Genomic DNA, 17,349 nt, shown 5'->3' with positions numbered 1-17,349 from the left:
ACTTAAAGTGGTATGTGAGTTGGAAGAAAAAGGTTGGGAACCACTGCTCTATTTCTATTCCAAACTGGGATTTCATTTTTCATCTTTCAACATAGTTCACTTATTTCTTTCTGTTCTGCCTCTTACTCAAGTGGAGGAAATCAGGGGAACATGAATAAGGACCTCAAATCTCTGGGTGTTAACATCTTTGAAGACCTGTCCTGGGGATTCCATGTCGATGCAATCATGAAGGCTCGCCAGCAGCTAGACTTTGTAAGTAATTTGCAGAGCTTTGATGTCACCAAAGACACTTGCAAATTTCCACAGGTGTACTGACCGTGGAGAGCATTCTGACTGGTTTGCATCACTGTCTGGTATGGAGGTGCCATTGCACAGGACAGGAAAGGACTACAAAGTGTTGTGAACTAACCCATTGACATCATGGGCATCAGTCTTCACTACAAGAGAAAGTAGCCTCTATCCTCAAGGATTCACTAGCTAGGCTATGCCCTCCTCAGACTGCTACCCCAGAAGGAGGACTGGAGCCTGAAGACAAACACCCAGCAACACAAAAACAGCTTCTTCCCCTCAGCCATAAGATTTCTGAATGACACGACCTCACTTTCTCTTCTTTTCGCACCAATTTATTTATTTTTGTTAAAAAATGTAATTTATAGCAGTATTTGCACTTGTAATGCCTCAAAACAACAAATTTTGTGACAAGTTCATGACAATAAATTCTGGTTCATTTTTGATGCTACTTACCAGTTTTACACTACATTACAGTTTTTTCAATCGTCTTGAAGTTCGGTTTACACTTTGACTCCATCTTGCCATTAGATTTCTCCACAACTGTCTGCTTTCTTGTCATTTTTTCTACTTGTGTTGTTCACCATCAAAACCTTGTTTAAAAAGTTAATATCTGAAAATACTCACTATAACTATGCCTGTTATGAACTGGACAGAGCTTCAAACATTTGGAAGAGGAAGAAACCAATTCTAAAATCCTTAAATTGAAAATTAAAATACAGCCACTCCAACTATTTCCTTTTTATTCTTCCCACCCCCCCCCAATCCACCTCTTTGCATTTTAAAATCCTATTTATACCTAATTTTTCTTGGTTTTGTTAAAAATTCATTGATTTGAAGCATTAATTCTTTTCTCTCCATTGATGGTGCTTGAATGAGTATTTCCAGCATTTAATGTTGGCATTAATTTGGTCAGATCTCACTGAATTTATGTTTCTAAACCATGAAAAATAGAACTGCAAGATTTGAGAGAACAATGAAATTTGACCCAAATCATAAAAGTTGTGGCATAGAAATTTAGTCTACATGAATTTTTTTCCCCCTTTGAATTGAAAACAAAACTCTAGTGTTAGACTTTTAGTGCCCACTGAAAATAACCAAATTACCCTAATAAGATAAACCCTCAATTAAATAGTTTTATCTGCACACAACCAATTCAAAGCTTCAGGTGAGGAATTGGGCGAAAGAAGCCAGAGTATGAAATGCAATAACTGCATTTTTTTCATGAGGACATGGAACAGTGGGTGCTTGGGACTATAATTTAGCCCTAGGACTGGAAGGGGAAAAGGTCACACTCACTGCTCATGAATTTTGAATGAGAAAGACTGTTTCGAACTCAGGGTACATCAACAAGAACTGGAAAAGCTTCCTTAATATTTTGAGTCACCCTGAAGAATTCTTTCAGAAAGCCAAAAATCAACTATTCTGCACTGCAGGCTTTTCCCACTCACTTTCAATTGCGAATTAAACTCAGATGGTTCATTTGTTGATGCCAATCTAAAAAAAAGTTACTGGACCAAAGGAGAGAATGCAAGCAGTCATCACTGATTGGTGAAAGGGACAGGAAAAAAACAATGTGAAACATTGTTGACTTCAATTAGTGTTGCTGATTAGAGTTAAGTGGAAAGTACTGACATGCTGTATTGTCAGTCAACAGTTATATAGTGTCATTTTACTGACAGACGGCACAAACAGTGGTCGACTGGAATGTTAATATACAAAGGCCCGGACACCACAACATCTGAATGTTGCCATTGGAGGTCACAAACAAGCAGAAGACACAGGCATGAATGTCAACGTCCTAATGGAATATTAGAAAGATAAATCAAAGTAATGTTGCGATATTTCTCCAATGAGCAGAATCAAGTCACACAGGGTCAGAATGATGATGATCTGGGACAGATTTGGAGAATGTTAGTTTAAAAATAGAGACAAATGATTTAATGACTAGCTTAACTTATCGCACAGGAAATTGGTGCAATACTGAAATGTTTCACTAGATGGCAAAGGATGCATTAGAATAGTGGAAATACAGGTGTGCGCCATTTAACGTCCATTGGGCGATGTGGACGTTATACAAAAACCATATTATATTCTTAGCAAAGCAATATGGGATATTGTAGTGTACCTGTAAACTTTTTATTTGTAAGTAGGGATCAATGTGGGGCTGTGGGGACAGAGTGAGGCAGTGTGGGGTTCGGCTGTGGGAGAGAGTGGGGCAGTGGAATCAGTGTGAGGACCGACATGGGATTAGTTGGGACTGATGCAGGGCTGTGGGGAGTGAGCAAGGCATAGTATACAATTTCCAATAGTCAGCAATCACTTTTTCTAAATTGCTGCAGACTTGCTCTCAGTAACTGAATAATTATGGGTCCATGGATGTATATGTGGTCGGATGTTACCTGAATGTGTTAAGCCGGGTATACTTATAGTTGAATTAAAATTTAAGCTAATGAATTTTGGAATCTTACCAAAAGATATGGTCAGGCAGTGAAAGACTTAAAATTGTTAAATAAAGGCAAATTCACAACTTGTAATGCCTAATGCTCATTACTACAAGAGCTATTTGTATCATACTTAAACACAGATGCTGGAGAAACTCAGCAGGTCTCGGAGCATCCATAGGAGGTAAAGATATACAACACTGAACATCTGAAATGGTTGGGACTGGGTCTATTACGGATAAATGATATTTTCAGATAACTAGTCATTTTTAAAAACAGCCCAGTAGCAGCAGCAAATCACTTGTAACAATGTTTAAACAACAACAAGGGAAGGTCTTTTAAGCATGAAATAAGGTTTCATTCTCACCATAAAACAACCTGAACAAAATAAGATAAATCTAACACCCGGAACTCAAGAACATCATCAACAGATTTGAAATGCAATTCAACCAAAAGAAATTTCTTGATAAAAATCAAAACTTTAGCAACTAGATTATAGCACACATTTCTGCTGCTGTGTCAGATGATACTGTGTTTATGAACAAAAGACTTGGATCAAGTTATAGTTTCTCTCTTCAGAGTCCAGAGGCAGGCTAATAGACAAAAAAAAACAATCTGTTCTTATTAACAGGGAATCTTCCAGCATCAAAAGATTCAGTTATTCATATGGTAGCAATAATTAAAATAAAGTCAATGGCAACTTTCCTACCATGACTGTAGCAGAGTAAGTACTCTTGACTGCAGGTGTATCGAAACAGGGGAAGAAGGATCTGTTGCACACTGAGTGACCGTGGGTGAAAAGGAATGGTTTGGAGTTTCCACTTGTTAATTCTGGATCCAGCCACCAAATCTGTGTGAAAGAAACACAAAACTGCAGTCACAAACTCCTGAATACTTTTTTTCAATGTCAATTATTTACAAAAACTTTAATCTCCATTTCACATTAAGGAGGATCAGGCACACACTTGTTATTTGGCAATTGCTCTTCAAATTAGCTGCTGTTCAGAGAGTCAGACTACGAACTCATCATTTTATATCCACGCCATTAGGCTATGGACAGTCGTCGTCTTTTTCTGCTTGTATGCTACATGTTGCTATTTCTTTGTAGGCATATCATTACCAGCGCATCATTAATCAGCCAGTGGAAATAAGCTTACATAGTGCTTTGAAAGCAGGCAACAGACACTATAAAAAAAAGATCTGGTACCTTATCTGGTGACCCCAATGATTCATGCACTTTATCATCTCATCTTCAATGGGGACATGAACAAAACAACCAGCATGGAGAGCAGATGTCAAAGACTAACATTGCGCATGATATTGGGAGTGATACTTCAACAGCAGGAAAATAAACTTCAGCTCAATCACATCCTGGGAAAATTGAGTCAAAAAATTCACACATGTAAATAATTTAAAATTAACAAGAGCATTAGGAAGGATGTGGAAGCAATGGAGAGGGTGCAGAAGATGTTGCCTGGATTGGAAAATAAATCTTACGAGGCAAGGTTAGCAGAGCTGGGACTTTTCTAATTGGAGCAAAGAAGGATTCTGAGAGGCAGTATCTTTTTCCCAGGGTAGGAACAACAAACACCAGGGAACACCTCTACAAAGTGAAGGGATGAAAGTTTAGGGGTGACATCAGGGGCAGGGGTTTTTTTTTAAAATATAAATACAAAGAGTTGTGGGTATCTGGAATGCCTTGCTAGGGATGATGATGGGCCCTGGAACGTTAAGAGCATTTAAGTGACTCTTAGGCAGGCCCACTGTGCAACTTCGACATCACTGTCATTGCTCAAGAAAATAATGATATAAAAATGATTTCTAGCTCAAGAATATAATCAAAATAATACTGATCTATGTTCCAATAAGAGCATAAAGTACAGAATGAGTCAGAAATTAGTACAATGAATATTTTCATTGTTATATTTAAATTACAAAATACTGTGAAATAAATTTAATTTTGAAGCATTTTGCCCCTTTTTTTGAGAAATTAATCTCTCTCCTTTTTTTAAAAAGCAAAAGCAACCAAAAGTGTCAAAATATCTACCAGCATTAACCTTTTAATGAGCAATTATGCTGCTTTACCAGAGTCACAGTCTAATCTTTTTTTCTGTCCCGAAAAGTTAGATGTTATAACATAGACCTGCAGCAATTGAAATTCACCAAAACAATGATGTCTTCAAAACAATAATTTTTATTAATAATATAAAATCCTTACCTAACTCTAAACTTAATCACCAACTATGCACAAATATATACGTGTGTGTGTGTGTGTGTGTGTGTGTGGCAGATCCCAGGCACAATTCTAAAAATTCAATTTCAAAGTTCAGTCATAGAAATCCTTTGTGTTGAAACTCAGAATCTTTAAACTGTTGTTCAAATGTAATTATGAAGTAGTTTGAGACACTGAGTTATCAAACTTTCAAAACTCATGAATTCTTTTCAAGTTGCTTTTTAGAGAAATGTTTCTTCACACGAATGCTTTCACAATTCCCCTCTTCCGTAGAGGTTACAGAACTTGTGATTTCTGTGATGTTTTCACAAACCCAGGCAAGGGTTAAACTAAATAACCATCAGAATGATAATGGTCCAACTACAAGAATCATCTTGCTTTCTGTTACCCAGATATGGGTTAGTCAACAGTGGCTCTCTCTCTCTCTCTCTCTCTCTCTCTCTCTCTCTCTCTCTCTCTCTCTCTCTCTCTCTCTCGACAAAGAAAAGCAGTCTTAGTGGCCATTCACTCCAATTCTGTGCCCCTCCCCTGACAAGGAGAACACAACAGAATGCCAATGCCTCTCTGACTTCAGATGAATCTCTTTGATGATACTAAAATGCTGCTTCGAGTATCTTTAATCATATAACTGCTTTGATCATTACTGGTATCAGTTTCAATTCCCAAAAGCACAACTCAAGGCAAATGGCCTCCTGCTTGTCTATACAGATCATCAAAGCAAATAAATGCCTGTTTGTTTACACTTATCTCTTTTGGGGGGGGGGGGGGGGGGGGAAGGATCTATTGTTTCAAACTTTCAATGGAACAATCCACTCTGTTTTTATGACTGATCCAGCTCCAGCTTATCTTCAAAATGGAGTTTTGTGTTTTCCCTGTTCAACCCACAAAGTAACCTGACTAAATGGAGTTTTGTGTGTTTTCCCTGTTCAACCCACAAAGTAACCTGACTAAATGGGAGTTTTCCCTGTGTTTTCCCTGTTCAACCCGCAAAGTAACCCGACTAAAAATATAATACTTTATAACAAAGTTTAATAATAGCATAATTCTCGGACACAGAAAATATTGATTTGCAATTAATGAGTTTGGCAAGATATTAGACATACAGCACGGTTACAGGCCCCTTCGGCCCATGAGCCTGTGCCACCCAATTAACCTAAAATCCCCGTACGTTTTGAACGGTGGGGAGGAAACCCACAGACATGGGGAGAATGCACAAGCTGGAACCCCAGTCGCTGGCACTGTAACAGCGCTGTGCTAACCTTTACACGAACTGTACTGCCCATAACTATGCATCACAAAAAATTTCCAGCTTTAGTCATGATTCCCTAGAATTGTGTGTATATTAAATCAAACCGATTAACATCAATTTGAATTTAATAATAAAATAAATTTTCTTTCTTTTCGAGGATTAGAGTTCTCGAGCCCTGAAACGGGCCCCTTGTGCATTTTGACAACGATGTCCAAGTTGATTCCCATTTTCCTATACACAGACCTGTCCAAATGTCTCCTGACTGTCCCTGCTTCTTCCATATTCCTCCCACCCTCTGTGTGAAGAAGGTGCCCTTCAGATCCCCTTTAGGACCCCTTCAAATTTATGCCTTCCAATTTTAGTGCCACCTACTCGAGGCAAAAAACTACAACAGATTATGCCCCTTATAATTGTATAAATCTCAATGAGATTCCTTTTAGTCTCCTATGATCCATGGAGAAAAATTGCAGCCTATTGTTCATGTAATTCAAGTATCAACAGTCTCGGCAACATTCTCGTGCATCTTTTCTCCATTCTTTCTAGTTCAATTATAACGTTCCTTCAGCTAGGTGATAAAAACTACACACGATACTCTCAAGTGCAATCCCACCAAGATCTTGCAAAGTTGCATCATGACCTCCCAGTTCTTGTACTCCATACCCTGATCAACGTGTGTCCCAAATGTCTTCTTCACCAACCCATCTACCTGCATTGCCACTTTCATCAAATCTTGTACCTTTTCTCAATTCCCTTTGTTCCAAAACACTCCCCAGGGCCTGATCATTCACTGTGTAAGTCCTGTTCTGTTATTCTCTTGACGTCATCATATAGTTCAGCAAACAATAATGAAGTTGAATCGAAAGACTCCTTCACGTATTATGGAAATAACAAAAATGTGACTTTCAATTATGTGGAACAATGAATGTTCTCTTAAACACCATGAGACTCCTGCACTAATTGTTGAAATATTTGCTTTAAACTCCACTACAACTGGAAATGATATTCATTTTTTTTTAATCATGAGAAAGGGGGTGGAACACAAAACAGAAGTGGGTCAATCTATCACACAGTTGAGTTAGGTCACGTTAACATGTACCTCTTCTTCATTTAGCCAAGCACATCTCTCAGATCAGCATGGTTTATGCACTCTTCCTTAATTAAAACATGAGGATCACATTCTGAACTCAATCAAACAACAGCTTGCTATGACAACACAGCAAAGAACACCACATTCAGTCTCCATTGCAAACTTCACTTCCAAGACATTGATCCATCCTTCTCCAAGGCAACTATCAAACCTCCATATCCTATTTGGCCCAGAGCAGAGTTTTCATTAACTGTACACCTGATCATTCTAATGAATTTCTGGCCAGTCTCCCTCATTCTCATTTTAAATAATTTGAGGTTATCCAAATCTTTCTCATCACACCATTCTATTCCCTCACAACCTACACTGGTTCCAAGTTATGCAACATTCAGATTTTAAAATTCATTCTTGTTTTCAAATCCTCCCAGGCACTTGGCCCTTCCTTTATCCAGGATTTCCCCCTGGCTTTATAATGCTCCAAAATAATTCTGTCTCAAAATTTAATCAGTTCACGATTGGCAGCCTTTATCTCAGAAATTTCCTCCCGAGAGCTTGCTTCTTTCGTTATTCCACTTTTCACCTCTACAGTTCCAACAAAAAGCAACCTTTCTTTTAAATTTTCCCCCCAATAATCCTTTGAGCTTGCTGGTTGAAAATTATCCTGAACTATCCATGACATTTTCTTATTTCCCATTGTATAATAATTATGTCAGAGAAAAAGGCTGTTTTGCTGATTTAGTCCTTATTGGGTCAATTTTCCAGCTTTTTCCCTATAACCTACTGTGTGTAAAAAAAACCTTGCCCCACACATCTCCTTTAAACTTCTTCCCTCGTGCCTTCTAGCATGTGACATTTTTATGCTGGCAATAAGATTCTGATTGTTTAACCACATCAAAGCCTTTCAAATTTTATAAACTTCTATCAGGTCTCCTCTCAGCAACATCCTGGTAAGTCTCTCCTATCTCTGATAATGGAGAAAAAAGAAACGTCGGATGAATGGAATTCAATCTTCATTGTGGAAGACACCAGCAACAGGCCTGAAATTTGAGTCTTGGGGGGAAGAAGTGAGTGTCAGGAGTTTGAGAGGCTGAAAGGTCTGAAGGTGGAGCTTCTTTCTGTTCTGCCCTCCCACTTGTATCCACCCATTACTTCTGACCTGCTAACCTGTGCTCCACCACTTTCTCCCTCCTTCCCCCACTTTCTTATTCAGGCATCTACCTGGTTTTTTTTGTGCCAATGTCACTCCACTCTTTAAGAAGATGGAGAGGCAAACAGTAGGAAATTATAGTATGGTCAGCTTGACTTCAGTGGTTAGTAAGATTCTTTTAGTTCATTATTAAGGTTTTGGAATACTTGCAAGCACATAAAATCAGCCGAAGTCAGAATGGTTTCCATTAGGGGAGATCTTGCCTGACAAATCTGGATACAATCTTTGAGGAAATAACAAGCAGGACGGACAAAGGATTGTTAGTGGGTGTTGTTTACTTGGATTTTCAGTAGGCTTTTGATAAGGCTGCTAAGCAAGATAATTGCCCACAGTACTGCAGGAAAGGTACTTGCATTGGATAGAAAATAAGCTGACTGGCAGATGGCAAAGAGTGGAAATAAATGGGGCCTTTTCTTGTTGGCTGACATTGATGAGTGGTGTCCTGCAGGGGTTTGGTGATGATCCACTACTTTCCACCTTGTAAGCTAATATTTTCAATGACAGAATTGATGGCAAAGTTTGTGGCTGATAAAAAGATAGATGAGATTGAGAGAATGGGCGAAGAAGTGGCAAATGGAATACAGTGTGGGGAGGGTATGGTCATGCACTTTGGTTGAAGGATTAAAGGCAAAGACTATTTTATAAGGGGAGAGCGCAGGATTCCCCAAAGGTTAATTTGCAAAATTAATCCATAGTAAGGAAAGCTGATACAATGTTAACCTTTATTTTGAGAGGACCAGAATATAAAAGCAAATTTGTAAACTTCGTAAAGCGTTAGTCAGACCACATTTGGAGTATTATGAGTGGTTCTAGGCACATCTCGAATAAAGAATGGACTGGGATTGGAGAGGATCCAGAGGAAGTTTACGATAATGATCCTGGGGATGAGAAACACCCGAGGAGTGTTTGATGGCTTTGGGCCTGTAGCCACTAGAGAATCATAGGGTTGAGGAAGGAGGGTGCGGGGAGAGGGGAATCTCCTTAAAGCCTATCAAATATCAAAAAGGCCTGGATGGAGTGAATGTGGAAAGGTTGTTGCCAGGAATGGGTCTTGGACCAGAGGGATCTCCTTACTATTGTAAGGACATCTCTTCAAAGTGAGAGGAGAAATATCTTCAGATGGCTTCTTTGCTGGCCAAGTTTAACCAAAGTGCAGAACCTCAAGCTTGCCCAGGTCAAATTCCATCTGCCATTCCCTGGCCAACCTTTCCAATTAATATAGATCCTGTGGTAATCTCAGATAACTTTCTTCACTGTCCGTAATATCACTAATTTTTGTGTTATTCATAAACTTACTAACCTTGCTTACCACATGGTCATCCAAGTCATCAGTAGAGATGACAATAGTGGATCCCTGCAGCACATCACTGGTCACAGGCCTCCAATTTCTGCAACAAACCCACACTACTACCCTGTCGCCTACCATCAAGCCAATTCTGTATCTAATTGATCAGCTCACCATGGATCCAATGCAATCTGACTTTCCAGACCATCTTACCACACTGGCCTGTGAAATTCCACTGACACATTATCTGGCACCCCATTCTCAATCTTCTGGTCACCTTTTAAAAATAAACAAATGTGCAAGACACTATTTCCCATGCACAAAGACATGCTGATCCTCCAAAATTAGCTCTTGCCTTTTTAAATGCATTTAGATCCTGTCCCTCAGAATCCCATTGAGTAACAACCACCATTCAGCTCACTGGCATATAGTTTCCAGACTTGTCCTTGTACACTTTTAAAAGTAAAGGCACAACATTAGCTACCCTCCAGTCTTCCAGCACCTTAACTGTGCTTAATAATAGAAATATTTCTACCTTAGCTCCTGCAATTCATTTCCTAGGTACAATGTTCTAGGGAATACATTTAATCGGTCCCTAGGGATTTATATTAAGTCCTTCAAAACCTCCTCCAACGTGCACTGAGATAGATACCTTTACTTTCTCAGTTGCCATTTCATTCTCCACAGTAAATATAGATCAGAAAGACCTCATCGATCCCCTATGAGCCTATACCTTTAAGGAGTCCTTAATAAGAACACCCTCTCCCTATATTTATCTCACTGGAACCAATAATGATCCTGTGCTCATTTATTGGAACTCCTATCATTCTTTTTTTTACTTCAGGAAGAACAACAACCACCTTCTAACTGAAATCCCTCATTCTGGAAATTTTTTATCAAAGTCTTCTGCCATCTTTCCAAGGCATTCACATTTCCTTCCAGTGATATGAAAGGGGAGGAAATTGTATTTCATTTGAGTTGAGCTTTGTTGGGACCAATGTGAAGTTCCATATTCTCTGAGCACTGCATTTTGAGTAAACCATTAAAACCTTGAAGTGGATACAATGCAGATTCATCAAAATTACAGATAAAATGTAAAGGCAAAATGCATGAAATATAAAGAAAGGTATGACCCTCATGAATTTAGGAAATGGAAAGTTGATCTGAAAGTTGTTTACAATTTTAAAAGCAATAGAGCAGATAATATACTGAAGATTTATTTCCTCTGGTACAAACCACAGAAGTATGGATCTTAAAATTATAGATTGGGCAAAGAAGAGCAAGATTTGGAAGTGCATGTTCACACAAAGACTAATACAAGTTGAAAGTACCTCTCTAACCCCCACATCCAACCAATGGATGCTAATTAGTCTATAAAGTACATGATTTGTTGTTAGGACAGACTAACCAGAAATGGTTCAACAAGAGTCAACAGAATTCAAGCAGAAATAAACTGTGCTTTATTGATGAAACAGGCATGAGGGGCTGCAGACTTCAGTTATTCCAAGAATTCAAACAGAAGTGTTTCAGTGTTGTTGCAGGGTGAATTTAAAGCAACGAGTTCAGCACAATATCAGTTAGCATGGGACTATGAAGGGAAGTTGGCTGGTCAGCAGTTTAATTGGACTTTAAAGGTAAAGGTTCCATTGTCACATTTTAGAATGTAACATAGATGAAATTCTTTAACTTTTGTCTTCTGTAAGGCAGAGAGTCGCCACTTAAAGAAGAGCAGCCAAACGATATAAATTAACAAATATAAATTCTATCAAATTATTTAGTTTGTATTTTAATCTTAATTTCAAATCAGTTTCCTGAGAGTGAAGAAGGGAGAAAAGTCCACAAGATATCCTGATAGAGGATAAAATATGCAGTACAGTTAATTAAACTGGATAACAATGTTTTATAGAAGGTTTGCTTCCTGAAATAAAATTGGGGATTATAATGGACAACCTCAAGAAAGATAATTTCAGGTTTTCTGCATCAGATAGGTAGTTGAGGAAATATTAAATTAAATTAACTTTTATTATTTTATTAGTATGTTTAAAAGCATAATGATGCTGTCACATGGCATTATGATTAGATCAACTGACCCAAAAATGTTTTTCCACTGATTTTTGTTTGTACTCAGCATCTGATGCCTCTCCTATCAGTGTCCAACAATAGTCGGCCAGCACTGATGGACTCCTGTTGCCCTGATACCGCTTTTCCGTGGTCACAATGTCCTGGTGAAACCTTTCACCATGTTCATTACTCACTGAACCAAGATCAGCAGGGAAGACGTCCAAGTGTGAAAATGTAGAAAATTAATTTTCAATGACATGTTGCACTTCGTGGTTTTGTCTCCTTGAAGCATGTTCAAAATATGAAAGGAAACCACAAAAATAGGTTATATCTAAAAAAATGGTACAGGATAGGAAATTTTTAAGGTGATTTTTGTGATCAGCAGCCCAAAATCCATAAAATACACCCAGAAGTGTTCAGGAAGCAAAATCTTCGTTGTCCAATGTTGTCCCATTGTCACTAGAAATACACTTCATGCTCAACATAGTCTAGAAATATTTACACAATTAAAAATGCTTTTTAAAGTCATAAATACAGACTGATATTCAGTTTAACATAAAATAAAATTCAAGGATGGAATGACTGCATTAGAATCACAAGGACCAACAAAATATAAACAGAAGACCATCTGGCCCCTTCTACCTGCTCCACTATTCAAGAAGGTTAATCTCTCATATCACTTTAATCTGTATCAAAAAATCTTGAATTAAAAATTGAACCATTGAGGGATGGGGAACACGTAGCTCCAAAAGACTACAGAGTTGCTACATTTATTATGGGCTTCATATTGCACCTTGTTTTCACTTAAATGTTAGCTGAATATGCAAATCCATCCTTACCAAGGGAAAAAGAATTGTCAAAAAACTAACCATTACCCAAATTCAGAACTTTAGAAGTACAAAGGCAACTTAATAAAGCTGCTAAACTGGGATTTAGAAATTGACCATAAATACAAAAGCATCGTGTAAAAATGACATTCAGCACTAGTTAAGCAACACATGCCGAGTTTTGGCCATCTGATCAGAGAAGATGGCAATGTCATGAACATAGAACATAGAGGAATTACTGCAAATGATATCAAGGCTGCAAAACAAAAGAAACTTCAGTTTATTCCTAGAATAGAGCAAGTTAATAGAAAAAAGTAACAGGCATTCAAAGTTGCAGAGCCATGCAACAGAGTCAGGCCCTTAAGTCATCCATGCAATTCTGGGATGCCTCATTTGCCTGCATTTAGCCCATATTCTTCTAAACCCTTCCAATCCATACATCTATTCAAATGTCATTTGAATGTCAAAAATCAGGCCTGCTTCTTTCACTTCCCCTGGCAGTTCATTTCTGGTACAGATTAACTTGCCAGGTGAAAATGTTTCCCCTCAGGTCCATTTTAAATCTCAGCCCTCTATTTCTTGATCATCAACCCTTAGATAAAATGAATGTTCACAGTCATTTTCTATGTCTCTCATGATTATTTCACATGCCTCTAAAAGGTTACCCTTCAGGTTTCTACACCTCAGGGAATATAGACTCAGCTGACCCAGCCTATAACTCAAGCCCTGGTTAATTTCTTCTGAAAACTTTCCAACTTCATCACAAAGCCGTTGTCCGCAATCAAGAGGATAAAGGAGAAATGATCAATTACATCATGCATAGGCCATGGAATCCCAGTATTGGGACTCTAAACTGAATTTTCAGCAACTTTGAAAACAGATGTAGGTAAGTTTATTCCAAGGTGAAAAAGAAAAATAGGTATGCGGATAAGCTGCCAAAAGTGTGAGTGTGTGAGTGTGGGGTTAATGCGGAGGGAGCCCACCGGTCATTATAGATGAGTTGTGCTGAATGGCCTGTTTATATTGTGTATAATTCGAGGTCAAATAGCTTCTTCCACTGTTGATATTGCAAATGGTACAGAAATGCTGTAGAATCACTAGCAAAGCCGCAGATTTCCTATAGACATGACCCATCTAGGAACCCTGCTTGCATGCTTAAGCAGAACTGAAAAAGCCTGCTCAGTGAGTCAAATACACTCCACCGCTGAGACTACCTATCCAGATGGATCAAAGACAGGAAAGTCTAGACCCCAATCCACCTTGTGATTCTTTCATACAGTGCTCGAATGGCAGATAAAACCCAACTTTCAAGCTCTGTGTAAAAGGGGCTTCTGATTCATGTTCTGACATATTTTGAACATTACACCCCATTACAAAATAAATTGCCATATCAAATGTTAATTCAGCTCGTAAAATTAGTCACGTATCCCAATGCCACATTCCATCACAATGCAAAATGCATATTTTTAATTCCCCTAAGATCAAGGATGCAAGTCAGAAAAAGAGGATTTATTCCAGTTTGTTTCTAAATGTCAACTGATGGAGCAAATGTCGGTACAGATAAAGTATCCTCACAACAAAACTGGGTTTCCTAAACTGCTAAACAATTGAACTTGGCAATGCGATAGCAAAGCACCGCAGGTCATGATTTGGCACCCAAGTAATAGAGCAGGACAGTGATGCTCTCAGGGCACGAGACAAAATTAGCAGACGATAGACTTTAAGAAATTTTGCCTCAGTGCTAATTATTTTTTTTTTAAAAAACAGGGTCAAGTAACTTGAAACCACATACTGATTGAATAACCAGGAGGCAAAACGAAAACGAGCTCCTCTTTCTCTCCCTGCCTGAAGTATTTTTTTTTAAAAAAAAACAATACTGGAGGAACTCATCTGGTCAAACAGTGCACTTCACGGGGCAAAGAGAGATGCATGGGCAATATTTCAGGTGTGAGCCCTTCACAGGCTTGCTGGTAGTTTCTCCCTCCCCCCTGGAGTGGCTTTCAACCTTCCTTGGGTGCACGTTTCAACCTGCTCGTCCACTCGAGGGGGAGGGAGAAACTACCAGCAACTCTTCAAGCCTGTGAAGGGCTCACACCCGAAATGTTGCCCATGCATCTCTCTTTGCCCCGTGAAGTGCCCTGTTTGACCAGATGAGTTCCTCCAGCACGGTGGGGCTTTCAACCTTCCATGGGTGCACGTTTCAACCTGCTCGTCCACTCGAGGGGGAGGGAGAAACTACCAGCAACTCTTCAAGCCTGTGAAGGGCTCACACCCGAAATGTTGCCCATGCATCTCTCTTTGCCCCGTGAAGTGCCCTGTTTGACCAGATGAGTTCCTCCAGCACGGTGGGGCTTTCAACCTTCCATGGGAGCACTCGAGGGGGAGGGAGAAACTACCAGCAACTCTTCAAGCCTGTGAAGGGCTCACACCCGAAATGTTGCCCATGCATCTCTCTTTGCCCCGTGAAGTGCCCTGTTTGACCAGATGAGTTCCTCCAGCACGGTGGGGCTTTCAACCTTCCATGGGTGCACGTTTCAACCTGCTCGTCCACTCGAGGGGGAGGGAGAACCTACCAGCAGGTGCAAAGATAAAGACCCAGAACCTAGGTTTCGGGCAAAGGAGGTGAGAAAGTCAGCAGGTCCTTAACTCCTCCACCCCACCCATGCACCCAAGCCACGTTGCGGGCTGGAGCCCCTCACGCAGGGGGCTCGGCCGGCCGCAGTGGGACACGCACTTACCGCCGGCCCGTCCGCCGTCGTGTACTTGATGGTGATCTGGAAGTTGCTGTGGGCTCTGATGGCAGCCGGCAGCGTGATGACCAGCGACGAGCCGTAGTCGGTGAAGGGGTCGAGGCGGTGGCTGAGCGGCCAGCTGCCGCCCCGAGCCGAGCCGCACGCACACTTGGCGCTGACCGAGCGGATGAGCAGCGACGGGTGCGAGTCGAGGACCAGGCTGCGGGCGGCGGGCTCCAGGCTCGCCAGCTCCAGCACCTCGAGCGCCTCGATCTGCCGCCGCGCGAAGTCGATCTCCAGCTCCAGGTGCAAGTGCCGCAGCTCGAAGCGCTGGAAGTTGGAGGCGGACGCGATGTCGACCGGCCACTGGGGCGCCGGGGGCCGCGGGCAGCTCCGCTCCTCGCTCCGGCTCGGGCCGCTCACAACTTTCCGGCAGCAGCAAAAAGTTGGCCGCTCGAAGGCAGCGGCCATGGTCCGGGTGAGAACAACGGGATGCTGGGGGGGGGGGGGGGGGGGGGGGGGGGGGAGAAGAGTCACCCCCCGCCCCGCTGCCCGCTCCTGAAACAGGCCAGGACCCTGCAAAAATGGCGCCGCCACCTCCACTACGTGAAATCCATGAGATCCCGGAGTCCCGGAGACGGCGGCGACGACGACAAAAAAGAAAAAGGCGGCCGATCCAGGAGGCACAAGACGGAGCCCCAGCCAAACAGGAAGTCAGGGAGAGGCTGAAGCCGACGGGGCAACCGCCAGAGGGCGCCAGGCAGGGAGCCGGCCAATGGGCGGAGGGCACACGCTCAGGTGTCGGAGAGGCAAGGGGGGGGGGGGGGGGGCAAGGCCATGGATCGTGGAGGGCAGTGGGGCAAGGCCATGGATCGTGGAGGGCAGGGGGTGCAAGGCCATGGATCATGGAGGGCAGGGGATGCAAGGCCATGGATCGTGGAGGGCAGGGGATGCAAGGCCATAGATCATGGAGGGCAGGGGGTGCAAGGCCATGGATCATGGAGGGCAGGGGGTGCAAGGCCATGGATCATGGAGGGCAGTGGGTGTAAGGCCATGGATCATGGAGGGCAGGGGGTGCAAGACCATGGATCATGGAGGGCAGGGGATGCAAGGCCATGGATCATGGAGGGCAGGGGATGCAAGGCCATAGATCATGGAGGGCAGGGGGTGCAAGGCCATTGATCATGGAGGGCAGTGGGTGAAAGGCCATGGATCGTGGAGGGCAGGGGGTGCAAGGCCATGGATCGTGGAGGGCAGGGGGTGCAAGGCCATGGATCATGGAGGGCAGGGGATGCAAGGCCATGTATCGTGGAGGGCAGGGGATGCAAGGCCATGGATCGTGGAGGGCAGGGGGTGCAAGGCCATGGATCATGGAGGGCAGGGGATGCAAGGCCATGGATCGTGGAGGGCAGGGGGGCAAGGCCATGGATCATGGAGGGCAGTGGGGCAAGGCCATGGATCGTGGAGGGCAGGGGGTGCAAGGCCATGGATCATGGAGGGCAGGGGATGCAAGGCCATGGATCGTGGAGGGCAGGGGGGCAAGGCCATGGATCATGGAGGGCAGGGGATGCAAGGCCATGGATCGTGGAGGGCAGGGGATGCAAGGCCATGGATCGTGGAGGGCAGGGGATGCAAGGCCATGGATCGTGGAGGGCAGGGGATGCAAGGCCATAGATCATGGAGGGCAGGGGGTGCAAGGCCATGGATCATGGAGGGCAGGGGGTGCAAGGCCATGGATCATGGAGGGCAGTGGGTGTAAGGCCATTGATCATGGAGGGCAGGGGGTGCAAGGCCATGGATCATGGAGGGCAGGGGATGCAAGGCCATAGATCATGGAGGGCAGGGGGTGCAAGGCCATTGATCGTGGAGGGCAGGGGGTGCAAGGCCATGGATCGTGGAGGGCAGGGGGTGCAAGGCCATGGATCATGGAGGGCAG

General features: G+C 42.3%; 1 protein-coding gene across 1 annotated transcript in view; it reads right to left on the bottom strand.

Annotated features, from left to right (window-relative positions):
- rnpepl1 (arginyl aminopeptidase like 1) overlaps nt 1-16,150 on the bottom strand; it is a 48,743-nt gene extending 32,593 nt beyond the window's left edge. The window contains exons 1-2 of the mRNA XM_069897149.1: nt 15,420-16,150; nt 3,442-3,582 (exon numbers count right to left, since the gene is read on the bottom strand). Of these exons, the coding sequence (XP_069753250.1) occupies nt 3,442-3,582; nt 15,420-15,884 (606 nt within the window). The 5' untranslated portion in view covers nt 15,885-16,150. The remainder of the gene's footprint in view (nt 1-3,441; nt 3,583-15,419) is intronic.
- Nucleotides 16,151-17,349: the final 1,199 nt, after the last annotated feature.

This window comes from Narcine bancroftii, chromosome 9 (assembly GCF_036971445.1).
Source record: "Narcine bancroftii isolate sNarBan1 chromosome 9, sNarBan1.hap1, whole genome shotgun sequence".
NCBI classification, from domain to species: Eukaryota; Metazoa; Chordata; class Chondrichthyes; order Torpediniformes; family Narcinidae; genus Narcine; species Narcine bancroftii.
Note: the sequence above shows the minus strand (reverse complement) of the source record. Positions and strands in the feature narration are given on the sequence as shown.